This window comes from Neopsephotus bourkii, unplaced genomic scaffold (assembly GCF_033783945.1).
Source record: "Neopsephotus bourkii isolate Nb327-2 ecotype Australia unplaced genomic scaffold, CSIRO-AGI_Nbou_v1 NB_1749, whole genome shotgun sequence".
NCBI lineage: Eukaryota > Metazoa > Chordata > Aves > Psittaciformes > Psittacidae > Neopsephotus > Neopsephotus bourkii.
Window position 1 is genome coordinate 4,884,419 of NW_026902223.1, and position 15,945 is coordinate 4,900,363.

Here is a 15,945-nt window from a genome sequence, read left to right on the forward strand (position 1 = left end):
GAAAAGTCTGCAGCTTTTGCCAGCATTTATCTGCTCAGACACAGCTCCAAGCGTCTGATACAGTTACTGTGAAAACAGAATTCCAGGCTTAGTACCGTCCATATAAAACCAACCAACCAACCACTCTCCCTCACTCCTATTTCAAGACAGATGTCCCTTTATAAAGTAACAGGCACCGCTCCTAAACACTATTGCTTGTTTCGTGCCCCCTCCCCAAGTGTTATGCCTTTCTGTACTATTTTTTCACAGAAGGGTGCCCTCAGCGATGTTTGGGTTTCAAACCAGAGCCAACTTTCCAAAACATGCTGTATTTTGAAAAGCCCGTTTTCATTTCACAGAGAAATAAATGAGTTTGCATCATAAAGCCTTTATGCCCCCGAACCCAAAGCCTCCCATACAGTTAAAAATCAAATCCAGCTTTATTTTCCTGCATGAGTCAGGCTGCATGCAAACAGCTTCAGAGGAAGGCAAGGCCTGGGGTGGAGAATAGAACTGAAGAAATCCAGAGAGGGATACTTGCTCTCCGAACAGCACACTCCTATTTTCCCAAGACATTTGCTAATATTTTCGAACTAGAGGAAAGCCACCCCCTTCCCCCAAAAGAAGTTTTAAATATGATAAAGACACACAAGGACAAACTTTATTATTTTAACAATTATTGCTATTTTCAGAGCTCCAGCACAGCTACTTCCTTCCATAATTGGCCTTCAATCAAACCCTAGTGAAGCTTTTGATCTTGGAAAGAGTAACAACACAGCTCTGTTATCAGCACATAGGGGGCAAAGAGTAGGACATCCACAATTTTTCAATAGAAGAAAGTTAATTGCTTTGACTTATATTTATCAAAGGTCACGGCTACAAGTTCTGTGTGCACACATAACGGTGCACAATGAGAAATCTTGTACAGACTGGCCAGAGTAAGTGTTGGGATTATACTATCTGTGTGCATTAACCAAAAAAAAAAAGAGAGAAGAAAAAAAGCAGCAAAACAATGCTAGATTACCATCCAAATATACCCCAGTGGATGTCCTGCCAAACAGCAAATATGTGGCTGTAAGCTCCAAACTGAAATAAAAGCTTGGCCAGAAGCCCAGAGCTTCACTGTATTTTGCTCAGCTAGCCATAATCTGGCAGAACAGAGTGAACACATTCTCAGCCACGTGATAAAGAAGCCCGTCGGGCCAAGCTGATTTCCTTGTGTTGGTTAAATGTGATCTTCAGACTGTACACATCAGCGGCTTTGGGAAAACGTGAGAAAGTGGGAAACAAGCAGCCAGGGGCTAGAAACTGAAGGGCAGCAAAAGAAAAATATCACTTAAGGAGTTTATTTAAATGTTAGTGCTGCCAGTGCTGTATTTTAACTTTGTGTCAACTGGGCTTGTAGGGCTTAGCACATCCAGTGAGGGTGCAGAGCACCCGATATTCACCTGGATTTCAATAGGAGATGAGGATACAGGGCCTGCCTTGGGAAAGGCACTATAAAACCTCCATTGTACAGGATAGTGAAAGCTTCCCATCAGTGGCTCAAAAATGCAAAATATTATGACTTTAAATTCCATATTTAGGAGAACCAGAGGTACTTCAGCCTCTCAGGATATGGCCCAGTACGGGAAAGGTATGAATCTGATGGTGCTATATAACCCCTATGGTTCAGATTGTGCTGATGCTACTTAAATAACCCCCATATAATACTGCCGAAACACAGTAGTGTTGATGAAGTGAGACAGAATTTGGCTGAAGGATTCAAGCCAAAAACCATGCAGGATCTAATGGGATAAAAGCTGCCCTGATGTTAACGTATCATATTTTGATAGCAGTGATAATAATGTTTTTAAATAACTGACTTAAGAAGAGACAAAGAGCATCCCCAGCCAGTGTCACACGTGCACATGATTCGTGAGAGCATGTTGCACGTGGAAGCAGAAACTAAAACCACCAAACACAAGACCTCAGAAGTACATCCCTGCTATAGATAAGAGCTACTCAGCTGAAACAGTCATGAGGATGCTGAAGAAAAGTGAGATTTATTTACTTTCCAACAGAAATAAATTGATAACCCAGACACGTGCAGCAGCTGGTGAAATCAGAGACACACACGAGTTTGATAATTACACCTCCAGTTCTTCTATTTGGCTAATGATTTATTTTCACGTGTTCAGAATAGCTTCCAGACAGAGACTACCACAGTTTTCAATGATGACTGAGAAAACCGAGCAGATAAGAGTTTGGAAAAGTGCTCCTTAAACCTGGCAATGAGGCCAGTCCAACAGGCTTTCTGAGAGCAGCCATGTGAATATGGACTCCTGAACAGGAGGTCCCTAAGTCTGGGCAATGGCCTGAGATGTTAAGTGCTGAAACACCAACACGCTCAGGTGTTTCAAGCAGACACCCCGACCACAGCTGTCCAACATTTATAACTGAAAGCTTGTGGATTAACCTCAAAAGGTACATATAAAGGTTAATTTGAAATATGCTGCACACCTAATTCTTTCATTGCAGTACACAGCAGTGATGCAGATCAAACTCCTGCTCCATTTTACTCAGTTTGTGTTGCTCTCAAAAAATGGCTCAATTACCATTCCCAACTATCACTTCAGGAAAACCTACAGCTGATGAGCAAACCACACAGTTTTTGCTTATGTGAATTAGAGTCAGGCACTGTAAGAACATACAGCTAAGGAAAATGGTACTCTCTTGATACCCAACTTATCTAACCTTATCTGCTATTTATGCTCTTCTCTTCCCAGAGAAATAATTTTCACTACAGGCAGAAGAATCAGTTCCTTGTTTTTCAACTGATACAGAGGACAGGATCCTGGACAGTTGGAGACCATACTATGGTCAGTCCCCTGTGACTAACCTGCTTGGGTATCTGTGATCCCCAGAGAAGTCTGGGAATCAAAAGAGGGAATTAACCAATGGTGCCCTAAGGTATTCGTAGTTTCATGCTCCCAGCTCTGCACACTCTTCATTAGTCCTCAGAGCAGCGACCACCCAGCTCAACAGGGCTCCAATTCTGGCCACCTTTCTGCAGCTGACTAGTTGCAGTCACTCATTACTGCACCCCATGCTTTGCAGTAAGCAAAGAGAATCAGGTTACTCCATGGGGCTAGTCCAGCATATAAAATGGATCCACCAAATTAAATTATCAGGATGTATGTAACACCAACTGAACAAATACATACTGCTGTGAAAATTTTACTTTGACATCAATATGCTCCTGCAGTGTACTTCAAACAACAGTGAGCTCAGCACTTGCAGTTAGTTCAGATCTGTATCTGATCTTTTACTCTTCCAAAGTCAGTGTCTTAGTTTAAAAAAGGCAGAGAAAATAAACCAAAAATTGCAACATTTCCCAGTAAACTTTCTCCAATTTAATCCTGAGAAAGCAGGAGGAAACTTCAGTGTATTCATATAGCAGTTCCTTATTTTGTTTTTTAAAAGACACTTCATATGGTGTGCGCCACTGCCAGATCAAATGGGCTTTCAGGCCTCAGCTAAATCTCACCTTATCACAAAGTGTATTCAAATGTCTTGATGCTGTGCTGGAAACAGAACGTAGGAAGGTAGAGAGGTTCCAACAGATTTGTAAATGCCCAAACAAGTATTTGTGTTGAGTGGTAAAGGGAATGGGACGCAAAGGGAGCAGGGGAGTCCACCCAGCAGCACTGCATTATACTGTGAGCATGTTGTGTCATTACAGCTTTATCCCGACACACCCATATTTTACAGCACACAATGTACTGTACAATTCACAATGCCAAGAAACTCAACATATCTAATCTGGCAGAAAAACAAAGTCATATCAGGTTAATCCAATTCTTAAATTGCACAACTTTGAAAAGCCAATAGGAAAACAAATCTTCCCCCTACTTGTGCTCCCCCTTGTCCTCCTCCCAACACACATACCCTGCCGCGACCTACTTTTCCTCTTTGAGCCCTCAACATTTTTAGCCCATTCTTGCTCTCCCCTGCTTCTCATTCACTTCTAACCTACCTCCACCCCAAACCCCAGTGGCAGAACGGAAATTTGCACTGATTAGAGCAAGCCATGAAAGGCAGCTTTGAGCACAGAGCCCCGGCCGAAACGGGCTGGGAAGGATGAATGGCGAGATGCAAACACAAGGTCACTTGGACATCTGCCCACCTGTGAGACTGCAATAATTGTGATAACAAGCCTCAAATTTGAAGCTGGCCGACTACAAGGTAGCTTCAAACTTGCTGCAAAAGAGGAAAACCACATAGCAAGGTTGTGTAAAAGTGCAGAAAACTTTTAGGTAAAATAACTGTGCTTGACTTTGGAGAGGATCAAGAGCGCTCCATCGCCTGGGTCGAGTGCTTTCAAGAGCATGCCCTACAAATCTCATAGCTTGTTTTCTAGCTTTATAAATGAAATCTGGGAGTCTCATATAATCACAGGACGCCAGGAGCTGAGAGCACTTCAAAGGAAGAATGGTGGAAAAAAAGTCTGTGACACCCCCCCAACACACACTAAACCAATTAAACCTGGTTTCTTTCATATACATTTCTCAAAGTGATTTGACATCTCATGGTGTCTAAATGGGTGTCAGCTTTCCCAGAAGCTTTTCACACAGATCAGGCATTTTAAAGGTCTTATGTAAATTTTCTGATGTAGAAAATGCACATTTACATTACAGCTCTCCCTGCTCAGTAACATATTCCCACCCTATCCACTCATCTACTTTCATGAATTTTTAGGAATGTGATTATTCTTTCAGGATCACAACTTCCTTGACACAGTTGGTTAACATCAGCCTTTATACCCAAAAATCAGGATCAAGAGGCCGCACATACCTAGCATGGCTGGATATAGTTTGTTTTCATAGCAAATCAGGCAAAAAAAATACCCCCAATGCTCATCTACTACAGCAAGGAACAGAGCTGCAAGAGTTACATACACAGCACAGCCAAATGCCCCGCTCTGCAACAAGGGGCCGCAGCTGCGGGGATTACAGACGTCAGTAACATCTATATTTCCACTCTGCAGCACAAAGAAAGAGGGAACAGTGGTATGTCTGATTGCTGCAGGGGCCTTCAAAATAAGTCCGTTTAACCTTCTTTGTTTTGATGAGGAACAGGATTTGGGTTTGAGTGTTTAGTTCCTACTTACTAAGCATTAGAATCTGAGCATACAGCTGGTTTTTAAGCAGACTTCTTGATGGAACACGACTCATTTCAAATGCTGAAATGGTGAGTTTGTAAAAAGGACTAAATTGTTTTAAGTCACCTCCTCCATTTCAATGCAGCCCTCTCGCTTTGAGCCTGTGCTTTGTATCTTGCAGCCTTGAGTAATGTACTCTTCTACGAGAAGGTTTAGTGCTGTAATTTCAGTATTCTCGCTGTGCTAAAAATATTGATTGCTCCATCAAGCAGAGTGCTGCAGGAGTATTTTGTGTGCAGAAGTTTCACATTATTCTTCTTTCAGTTTTTCAAAATGCAATCTATGGTTTTCTTCCTCACCTCCTTAGAATCTCAAGTTATAAGCAGTTACTGGTAGGCCTGCATTTAATTTCTGGTTTGAGTGCTGTATTGTGATTGCCGAGTTACCAGGTCGCCTCAAATAAAGCAATGTCCACATACAAGAATTAAGTTAGTGGGGAGCCTTGCAAGAGTTTAAAAGAAAAATAGTTTAGGATCCAATCATTGCCACACTAATGGATCTTGCAATGGATGGAGAACCCTGTTCATTCATTTGTTTATTAAATTGAGGGCTACCAACCAGTTCTGTAATGAATTACTTAATCTTTGACCTATTGTCCACAGCCATGTTCCAGAACACAGAATTTATAGCAAGCTGAGCTCCCTAAGGCTAATTGGAAAAGAATGCTTTTTCTTGTTTTAAGCCATTCTCCATCCTCAACAAATCTGCCAAACTAAGTATTTTTGCCTCCCTGCTTATACACCTACATATCTAAGGATGGTATCTTGTCACAGATGAGTTACTGCTGTAGTTCACTCTAGCTTCTACTTGTAGTAAATGCATGCGAATACATCGATCTATGGCTCCTGTCAAGTTTTGGTTCAGTGATAATCTCAATTTGTGTTCCAATAAATAGGACCTGAGTTCGCTAGGACCCTAATGCAATTTTTTATTTCCTCCTGCAAATGGCCATACACCAAAACACAAGCAAAGAGCTTCAAGATGCTCAATGCCTGTTTTCATTAAATGACAAATAACACGAACGAGAGAATAATACCAGTAAGATGAAGAGCTAAATCCGTTTCCCCTCAAAGTTGAGCGGAGAACCCTGCAGCAAAAGCACACCACATCAGAGAAGCTAAGCAATGGTGCTGGATGGTGCGCAATGAAAATCTGGGCCAAATTTAGCCCTGGCAAGATTTAGCTCAGAAAATGGGACTGGGCAGCCTAACCATACAACAGCTTCAAGCATGTCAGGACTGTGAGAGGTTGAACAATAACTTGTATTTGTTTAAAAGTTGATGGATAGCACCTCAGTTATGCAAAGCTGAAGTGCTATGAAAAGCTCTAGGAGAAAAGGGAAAGAAAAAAAGACAAAAAATAAATACTGTTGCAACACGTGCTGCCATACCTACCTGTGTTAGCTCTTCCCATGTGAGCTCTTAAGCTCTCAGGACCAAATTCAGCTTTGTGAGAAACAGACAGCTTCTCTAATGCCATTTGTTCATACATACATACAAAGAAAAAAAAAAGGTGATACAAGGTACAAAATGTTTGTCATGTATTTGTTTTGACACTGCCAAGCATTTTATATTCATTTTCTATACTAGCTCATCATGTATAACTTACTCCATTTAATGGAGCAGATTTAAGGTTTAAGTAAATGGGTTTTTTTCAGAGCTTTCATTATCTACTTAATGCAGAAGAGCTCAAACCACAGGGTTTTTTTGTATATAACTTCGTTGAAATAGCTTTTCTGATCATCACAATCTTCTGCAGAATTCAGCCAAAATACTGAACAAGTATTTTATTCGTTATGAAAGTAAGACTTCAAAAAAAGGAAACTTATGATCATTTTGTGCAGTATAAATACTAAATAGCTCCACAGTGTACTGCCAGCCAACAACCAAGCTTCTGATTTCATAATGCTCTCAAGTCCTCTTTACCGATGATGACTACGTCTTTCCATCCTGAGCAAACTCCACTGGTGCTCCAAGAGCTGTAACCCCCCCTTGAAAAAAGAAATCCAGAAAGATGAATGACAAGAGAGTGAATGGTGACATTTTACTGCTCCACCTAGGAGTTGACAGAAAGCAGTCAACAACCTGCTCACCTGCTGAGCAATACTGAAATCAGTAAGACCACATGAGGAGTAAAGTACTCATTGCCAAGATTAATTGGGCAGAATCTTGCCACTGCTAACTCCCACAATTGCTAATCTGCCATCGTATAAACATGTAGAGATTGAACAATTTAATGTGCTTCCTAGGAGCTTCATCTAATCAGATAACGCCAGTGTCTTCACTGTATATATCTCCTGATGACGTCTTCTCTCTTAACTATAACATATTGTTTTATCAAAGACTTCAGGGCATACTTGCTTCTTAAAAAAATAAATAAATCAGATCACTGCACTAGAACATCATTCAATCAAACACTCTCCAAAACACTTTGAGATGGGAAGCAAGGCTCCGAGAAAAAACACTGCACTCTCTAGGTAAGTACAACAAGTTCAACACTCAAACATCCTTGAAATGTCTTTCTAAGGTGACAAAACCCCTACTTGTTCCCTCTGTGTATTCACTTCCTAACGCTGGATAGCCCTTCCTTGCCTAAGTAGCTCTGCCTGTGGGGAAAGCACTATTCCTGATGAGAACTGAAGGTATATTTTGAAAGCACAGCATAAAACCCAAGATGTTTCATGCTGTTTACTGTTTGAACTAACTTCAAGCGTTTTCATACAGTCAAGCAATTATTTAACCAATAATCAACATTTAACAGTGAATATCAAAATTAGATCTCTTGAAGGAGACACAGTGTTCTTGCTTCTAGCATTAACTTGCTTGTGCATTCAGCACTTTTTTTCCCCTGCTGTCATGTGACAGGCTATTTTTAATATTTGCCTGAATATATTTTGCATCTTCCTTTGATCCAGAAAGCAGTTTTGTGAGGCTTGTCTGCATATTGCACTTCCCTTGCCATGGCAGTCCCGAGCGAAGCTTTTCCATTTCACTGTGATTCGGCATCGGCTGGTAATGGCAGGAGCACACAGCCCTGCGTGCGTGCCTGCAGCTCTCGCAACAGCCATGCTGAGCAGGCTGCACAGGGGACTGCCACGTGCCTACAGCACATGGTCATGCAGGCAACAGCCACCCAGAGCCTCACGTGAGAGTCAATGTGAAGAGCAGCTCTCTGTACCAGCCTGCCTGATGGTTTAGCTGGTCATTCCCATGTTGTCACGTGGGAGACCAAAGGTCGGGAAATTCCCAGCTCCTCTTGGCACTGGAGGTAGAGTCCTTCGACTCTAAGAACGGGGGCTCGCACTGTCGCTCATGCAACACCTAGCAACTACTTGTAAACAATGATGAAAGCACAGGAGAGGATTCCACATAGAACCTGGCTGCTGGGAACACTGCCCTTTGCAGTACAAAGGCTGTGCTGGAGGAGGAGAGGGAGGAGGAGGGAGGTCACGTTAAGAAACACAAGGGAAGGAAGACTGCAATAAAGGGAGTGTTGCGCACACACCCTTTTGTGGGCTGCCCCCTTCACCAAGTCATCCCCAGCACGCAGCTGAGAGGCTGGATGGAGCAAGACCAAACCTCTCCCACTTGGCTGAAGTGCCCATTACAAACAAGAGTTAAATGTTGAAAACCACCCAATCACGCCTAGTGTCAATCACTACAGTTTGGCATCTATGTAAGAAGTAAAAGGTAACGGATACTGCGCTGTAGATAAAGTATCTTGGCTGAATAAATAAAACATGGCATGTAATAAAGTCTTTGTGTTCTTGGGGGGTGGAAGGGGCAAACACACTTTAAATGGAAACAGTTTTCAGCTTTGATTAAGGTACTCCTCAATATATATAACTTCTTTTGCTTTTAAACTGAAAGACTTTTAGATATTGCACATAGGTGTGCTTCTGCAGCCGATTACAAGGCTTTATTTCATTTTTATCTTTCCTTAAATAACCTTCAACAAATCGTTTGCAAGTAGTCTAAGGCACCCAGCCATTCAGGCAACACAGATTCAAAACCACTGTCATAGGGACACAAAGAACAAGCGAGTTTCTCCAAAGCCCACGTCAGCCCCATTCTCCTTAAGGAGCACGGCAGCAACGCCACACAGGTTATCACTGTGCCGGCAGCATCTCTGCGCTGCAGCCCTACATCCAGGGCTTTGGGGGCAAACAGAACATTCATACCTAAACCACAAAATCCCCAAACCCTTCTAATTAGGGTCTTCCACCAAACTCAAGATAATGCTTCTGAACTCAACTCACTGCCCCATTCACCCAAATAAGGGCTACACAGGGAAGTGAGCCAGGTAAAAGCAACCACCAACTAGTTACCTGCAAAATATGAATCTCCCTTTACATACAAACAGCTACAAATGCTACAAAATTCCTTACAGGGCTCTGCAGTTAAATAAAAGATTTACATTCCAGCAAATAAAAACCGGTCAAAGACAACACAAGGTGTGCAATAGATGAAGATCCATGAAAATGCATTTGCAGTAACAGGTTTGAAAGCCAGCCTTTATAAAAGCTGGTTTTGAGGGAGACTAGATTTCAACTGATGAACCAACATCCAACACAGAAGCTTTAAACGTGTCTACACATCACGTGGTGGTCTGCAATGCTAAAATATATCAAAATACTATTTATTAACAAAGTCGGGACTGTAAAAAAGAAATACCTCAGATTGGAATCTTGCAACACCCATTATGCTGTGTCCCTCCTCTTCAAAAGAGGCAAAAAAATCAGATTTGCTACATGTATGTCCTCTGAAGAGAAATTTATAGAAAAGCAGATGCTTGCTTTATTGTTTGCTATAGTCCAGAGAACAGATGATAAACTGGTGAACCTAACCATTTTTCCATTGACTAGCCAATCCAAGCCGGAAATACAGAATTAAGTTAAACTTATAACAAACCTTTTTGTTGATAGGTTTTGGGATTTGGGTTGTTTTTTTACCTTTAAGAAAAAAAAAAAAAAGCAGCAGTGAGGATTTTTGTATTGTCAGGTTTACAGCCAGGGTCAGCTCAGCTTTGCTGAGCCTGATGACACTTCTTAGTGAAAACCAATGCAGATTTCCCAGAGATGGCATAAAACACATATTTGGGCAATGCCATTAGCTTCTAAAGACAGATAAGGCTTGTATTTCAACACGCACACACACACTTAAATCTTCCAATGCCACTCTTCTATAGACCATCTATATCCGAGATATACCACGTACATACAAGAGCCACATTTGGTGTTCCATGTGCGTGTGTGCATCCTCCCCCGTACACAGTACATGCAGGTACAGGAGTTTTGACCCACTGCACGTGATACACTGACTCTATGTGCTGCAAAGCCAGCTAAAGTAAGCACATAAGCAGCACAGGATTTGACCCTTCAGCCAGAGTCCACACGCTCAAACAGGCTTCCATTGTAAGACAAAATTCAGAGGATACAACGATGAAATATTTTTAGGAGAACTGCTATCACCTACAACAAAATAAATCTCAGTTTTCCTACAAATAGGAAGATTGCATGGAATTAATGTTTATTGAAATCTTATGCTTTATACTATTTGTTCTTGGGTTTTATTACAGTAATACAAATCACAACAAGTATACTGGCACAGCAGCTCACACCAGTTAAAAAAAAGAACAGATCTTCTTCATGTGACAGTTTAAAAAGAAAGTATTTTTAAAGTCTTAAGATATATTAACCAAAGGGCTCCATTATAATTATTTTAACATCTACCTCCAGACTAACTTTCATGTTGCAAAGCAGCACACTGGCACTTTCACAACCACCTTAAATACTCATTTTGACTTTTCACTGTAACTTTTGACTTTTAAAATATATACTCTCTTACATTAAAACTTGCTCAACTCTAAGATTCTCTTCAAAACAGACTGCCAAAGAAAGATTTTTATACAACAGCACAAAGACTTCAACAACCTGATGAAAAAACAGGCTACTGTTAGTTTCCCCTGCAGTAAGTACTATGGCTTAGAACTTACTACAGGGGAAGTAGTTTAAGAAATGGAATGAGCTCCCTTTTAAAAACACATTTAACACAAAAGTTACATTATTCTTCAGTCAAGATGGCATGGGGAAAATAGACCTGAAAATTACGAGGTTTTATCTTGCCCTCAGAGACAGGACTTCTTTTACAGGAGTGAAGAAGTGCGCAGTTTCATGAGTCAAGTTGTAACCCTGAGCTGGAAACAGCTCAGGAAAAACTCCCCCCCAAAAAATCAATGAGTTGAAAAGTCACAGAGACAGCTGATTACAAACAAATTCTGACAGGTGATCATTAAAAGCCCAGCTTATAACCAGACTCCTTCGGAACAGAAAAAGAATGAGGCCAGATTATCTGCCAGGTAACGTTGTTTGTGCACATGCAACAGAAAACAGTATAGCATATATGCACTAAAGTGGCTCAGGAAAAACAAGGAGTTTTTTTATATCCTGCTCTTGCCAACTCCAAATAGATTTTAACTTTGGAAACCCGTATAAGTTATTAGTCAACTATGGAATGCCTCAAAACAAAACAAAGTCAAATCCACATGAAGTAAAAGTAAGTAAATGAAATCCACGACTAAACACACACTTCTGACTCGGGGCCAAGGAGGCTGCTGCCAGGTTTGGGGTGTTTTGGGGGGGTGTTTTATTTCTTTTGAATGAGAAAGGAATGTTACAGGCTTGTAAGACTTTTCTATTTCATCCTGCTCCACAACTTTTGTCCTTCTATTTATTTATTTTGCCTCCTTATCAGATGATTCTGACAATGACTTCGCACGCTGAGCATGGCAAACGATCAAGCAGAAGGGAGAGGAGTGGTTTCCTGCTGCCAAGAGCACACTTTGCTCTCGCAAACCTTGTGTGAGCAGAAGAGCACAATAATAAGTCACCCTTGGTCTTTAAAAGAAAAAAAGGCAAAGCTCCGTGTTTTCCAAACTTCAATGTTGACACTATTGCACTGACCATGATCTCAGCCATGCTGGTGTCAAGCCAGAGCAGTTATTCTGGATTCATACTAGTGGAAGCAATGTCTTTACGTTTTAACTTCAAAATAATCGCCCACTCCTATGTTCTCACATCGAGTACCGGCCAAAGGAATATTCTCCTTCTTGGTCCTTCTCCCTGTTCATTTAACATCATGGCATCTCTGCATTACTATTCCATCTGTGGTCTTTTTACATGTCAATAACTAGGCTACCAATGAAGAAAAGATAGGCAAGTTTCCTTGGAATTCCCACAGCTTCCTTACATAATTTAAACAAAAATCCCTATGGAGCAATTTAGCAATAACTACAGCTATTATTTTTATTCTTTGGAGTGCGAGTGACTTGAACCATATTGGCTCTAAGCTGCCTGTCAACCATACAGGGAGAAGTAATGATTTACACAGGGGAGGAGGACTCATGCCAAAATCCACTGGAAGTTCTTAGGGCTGATTTACCTGGTCTGACTGGGCTCTGCATGCAGTTCTGCGACACCATGCCTGGATGGACTGAAGTAGAAGCCCTGCTGCTGAGGTCCATGACTGAAGGTGACGCTGAGGTAGCTTGCTGGAGACCTGACTGGTGCGGGCTATGCTCGTGCTGGTTTGGGCTGGGTGGAATGCCATTTTCTGAGAGGAATTCTTCCAGGTCCATGTATTCCAACTGGAAAGTGTCTCCATCATATGGCAGTGTCTTGTCCCATAATGTTGGACCCAAGAAAGCCGACTGAGGGACTGTGGTACTGGTGCTGTCATCATCTAGCTTCTTCTCCTTGTCTTTTTCTTTACCAAATGCTTAAACAAAACATACAATAAAGATGTAAGAGCTCAGTAATTAAAATATTAGCTACTACTATTTCCATTATTTCTGCTGCACTCAGTTGTAAGAAACAAATACTTCCCTCATGAAAATAACCCCTTCGATTCACTCTATGTGGTAGAGAATCAAAGGCTCATGCCAGCTGAGCACCTCTGCTGGATCTAACTGCAAGATTTCTCCTCTATTTTTAGTTAACAGTTCCACTGCATACATGTTTGACTGTCAGCTTCAAACGCTCAGACTTAAAAGTGATTATTTAAGCAAAACAAACTGGAAACTATGGCTGCATTATGTTGAAAAGACAGTCTTAACCTAAAATCCCAGCAATTTATTATCCTGTCATGCTTCTAAATTAAGGTCCCAGTCTTGCTGCTCCTTACATGAGGAAAGCAGTCCTCAGATCCCGTACTTCTTGACATTACTTAGCACAGCAGTGAAGTCTGACAGAACATGTATTTTGATGTGCAGAAAAGTTAACAAAAAATTCAAAAGCAGAAGTGAGGAAAAAAAGTTAAAAATGATGCTTCCTGCTCATTCCTACAACATCCAGAGGTTTCAGTACACACTTCTGAAGCGAAACACTCACTTTCGCTACAAGACTTGCAAGATTCCGAACCAATAAAGCATCCTGTCAACTACCTTCATAACGTTTTCTTTTTAACCACATGCAACAACCCCGGTAAAATCCTGAGAACCGCTCTGCAGTGAAAGCCGGGAATACAACACGCCTTGGCTCGGGGAAATCTCTCATAGGTTTCTAGTTTGAACGCGCGTTTGATTCATCAGAAACACTGATAAATCTGCGCACCGCTTTAGCTCTCCCAGACAGTTGTAACTTCCCACCGTCCGGACACCTTCCCGTCGCACAGAAGGTTTCTGACCGGCGGGCACAACCAAGCAGCTGCTGGCCTCAGGGGCGGCTGCGGGGGTCCCTGTCGCCCCATTCTGCCCAGCATCGAGGCAAATCGCCCCCTTTCATTTGCTTTTCCAGGCAGCCGGAGCCTTCCCCTCGGCGGCAATGGGAAACCCGAACGCGGTGCGCTCGGGCGGGCAGGCTGCGCTCAGCGTCCCGACCGAAATCACCCGGCACTCCATCGCCTTGGGGAGCGGGGTCGGAGGGAAGGGAAAAGGGAAAGAGAGGCAGCGGGATGGGGCCGCCATTTCGGGGGCCGGGATGTGAGGGGGCCCGCTGACACCGCCGGCCCCGGGTGAGCGAGGGATTGCCGGGGAAGCCTCACCGTCTTCGTGAGCGAGCGGGAGCTTGAGCGGGTTCTCCAGCAGCGACTTCAGCACGCCGTAGGTGGGAGGTAGGAAAGTCGGGTTCAGCGGGAGCGGCCGCGACATGGTGAGCGCTCCGCCGGGGCAGCTGCGCGGTCAACGGTTCCTTCCCCTTGCCTCTCGCCACGCCGCTAACGCAGCGGGGTGCAACGGGCGCCCGAGCCGAGCCGAGCCGAGCCGAGCCGAGCCGAGGAGCGAGAAGGGCCCCTCGGCCGCGCACCTCCAACACCACCACTCCCGCCGCCCGCTCTGCACCGCGCGCACCGGCCGCGCGCCCATGTGCAGGCGCTACCGGCGCTGACGTCAGGCGCGGCGCGGCACCGCCATTGGCGCTGGGGGGGAGCGGCGGTTGGCCACGCCCCCCCCTCCGCCGAGCCACGCCCCGCTCTCCCCGCAGCACGCGCGGCGGCCGTTCTCCCGCGGCGGGGGCAATGGAGGGGAGCGGTGCGCGGGGGTCGGGGAGCGAGGCCTTGTGTGTCCCGCCCTCGCCCCGCCCCGCTGCGCGCGGACCCGTGTCCATAGCCGGGAGCAGTGTCCATGATCCCGCTGTTTGACCTCGCCCGGTCCATCCGAGCGGGAGGGCAGCGGGGCGGGCACCCCCCCCGCCGCCGCTATCTGCGGACCCGGGTCGTGCCCGGAGCAGGGCGGGCTGAGGGCGAGAGCGGGGCTGCAGCGGCGGGGCGGTTCATCCATTCCTGGGGGAACCGGTTACCGGGCCTGTGAGCATTCCCTGTGGGAGCCACAATGACGTTCCCAAAGCAGATCGCTTCTGTCACCGGTTACCAAGACAAACCGGGGGGAGATAACAATTGCCCCTCACAGGGTCCCGCTGTCTCATCGCAAACTGTATAGGAAGGAGCTTCCCTCTCCTCCAAGGTCCTCGCTGCGAGCTGGGCTGGCTTCATCCCCTCAGTCCTTAAGCCACCGTGTCAGGAGCAGAGCCCTGTTCATGGGCTGCTCAAGAGCCGCAGTCCTGCCACTCGTCAGTGCCTGCAAGCGTTTGTATCTCCATCCTTCTCAGCTCTGCTTTTTGGGTGGCGTTTTGCAAAGCTTTACTGCCCGTATTTAGTTGTTAAGCTTTTTTCAAAAGTCATTTCTTTACCAATAGCAAATATAAACAAATACACACTGTAAGGAAATAAAGGTAAATTAAGTGCATAAACATCTAGCTGGAGAGCCCAGTATTTAGAAATAAAAGCAGCCTGAGGAGCAGAAGTCTACCTTGGAATGAGCTGCTCTCCCCACATACCTGTCTATGATAACGTGCACTGAATAGGGTCTAGCCAAACAATCCAACTAAACCAAGTAACTAATGAAAGTCCGAAGTACATTCAGATCAATAAAATTGTACTGGCACAACCGAAATCTGAGGACAGGCAGCTGGAATTGCCAGGCTCTGAGAATTGGAGATAGTGTAGTACGAACATGGTGATGGACAACTGAGCAGCGCCTGTGGGAGAACCTCCAAGGCCACAGTCAGTGGCTGGAGAGGTTGGGAGCAGGAATGTCACAGTAGCAGCATGATAGTTTTAAAATCACCTAACCAGAAACAAGCAGTGGATTACTAAATGATTGTACACATACCAACGTTGCCTCAGACGGCCAAATTGCTAGTTACTGGAAACCTTTAATTGCAGGGGTGCACAGTGAGTGACAGAAAGATTAGGGCAACTGGCAATCCATAT

The 15,945-nt window shown here is 44.0% G+C and overlaps 1 protein-coding gene across 1 annotated transcript in view; it reads right to left on the reverse strand.

Moving 5' to 3' along the window:
- HLF (HLF transcription factor, PAR bZIP family member) overlaps nt 1-14,547 on the reverse strand; it is a 35,230-nt gene extending 20,683 nt beyond the window's left edge. The window contains exons 1-2 of the mRNA XM_061377246.1: nt 14,221-14,547; nt 12,622-12,957 (exon numbers count right to left, since the gene is read on the reverse strand). Coding sequence (XP_061233230.1) covers nt 12,622-12,957; nt 14,221-14,326 — 442 coding nt within the window. The 5' untranslated portion in view covers nt 14,327-14,547. The remainder of the gene's footprint in view (nt 1-12,621; nt 12,958-14,220) is intronic.
- Nucleotides 14,548-15,945: the final 1,398 nt, after the last annotated feature.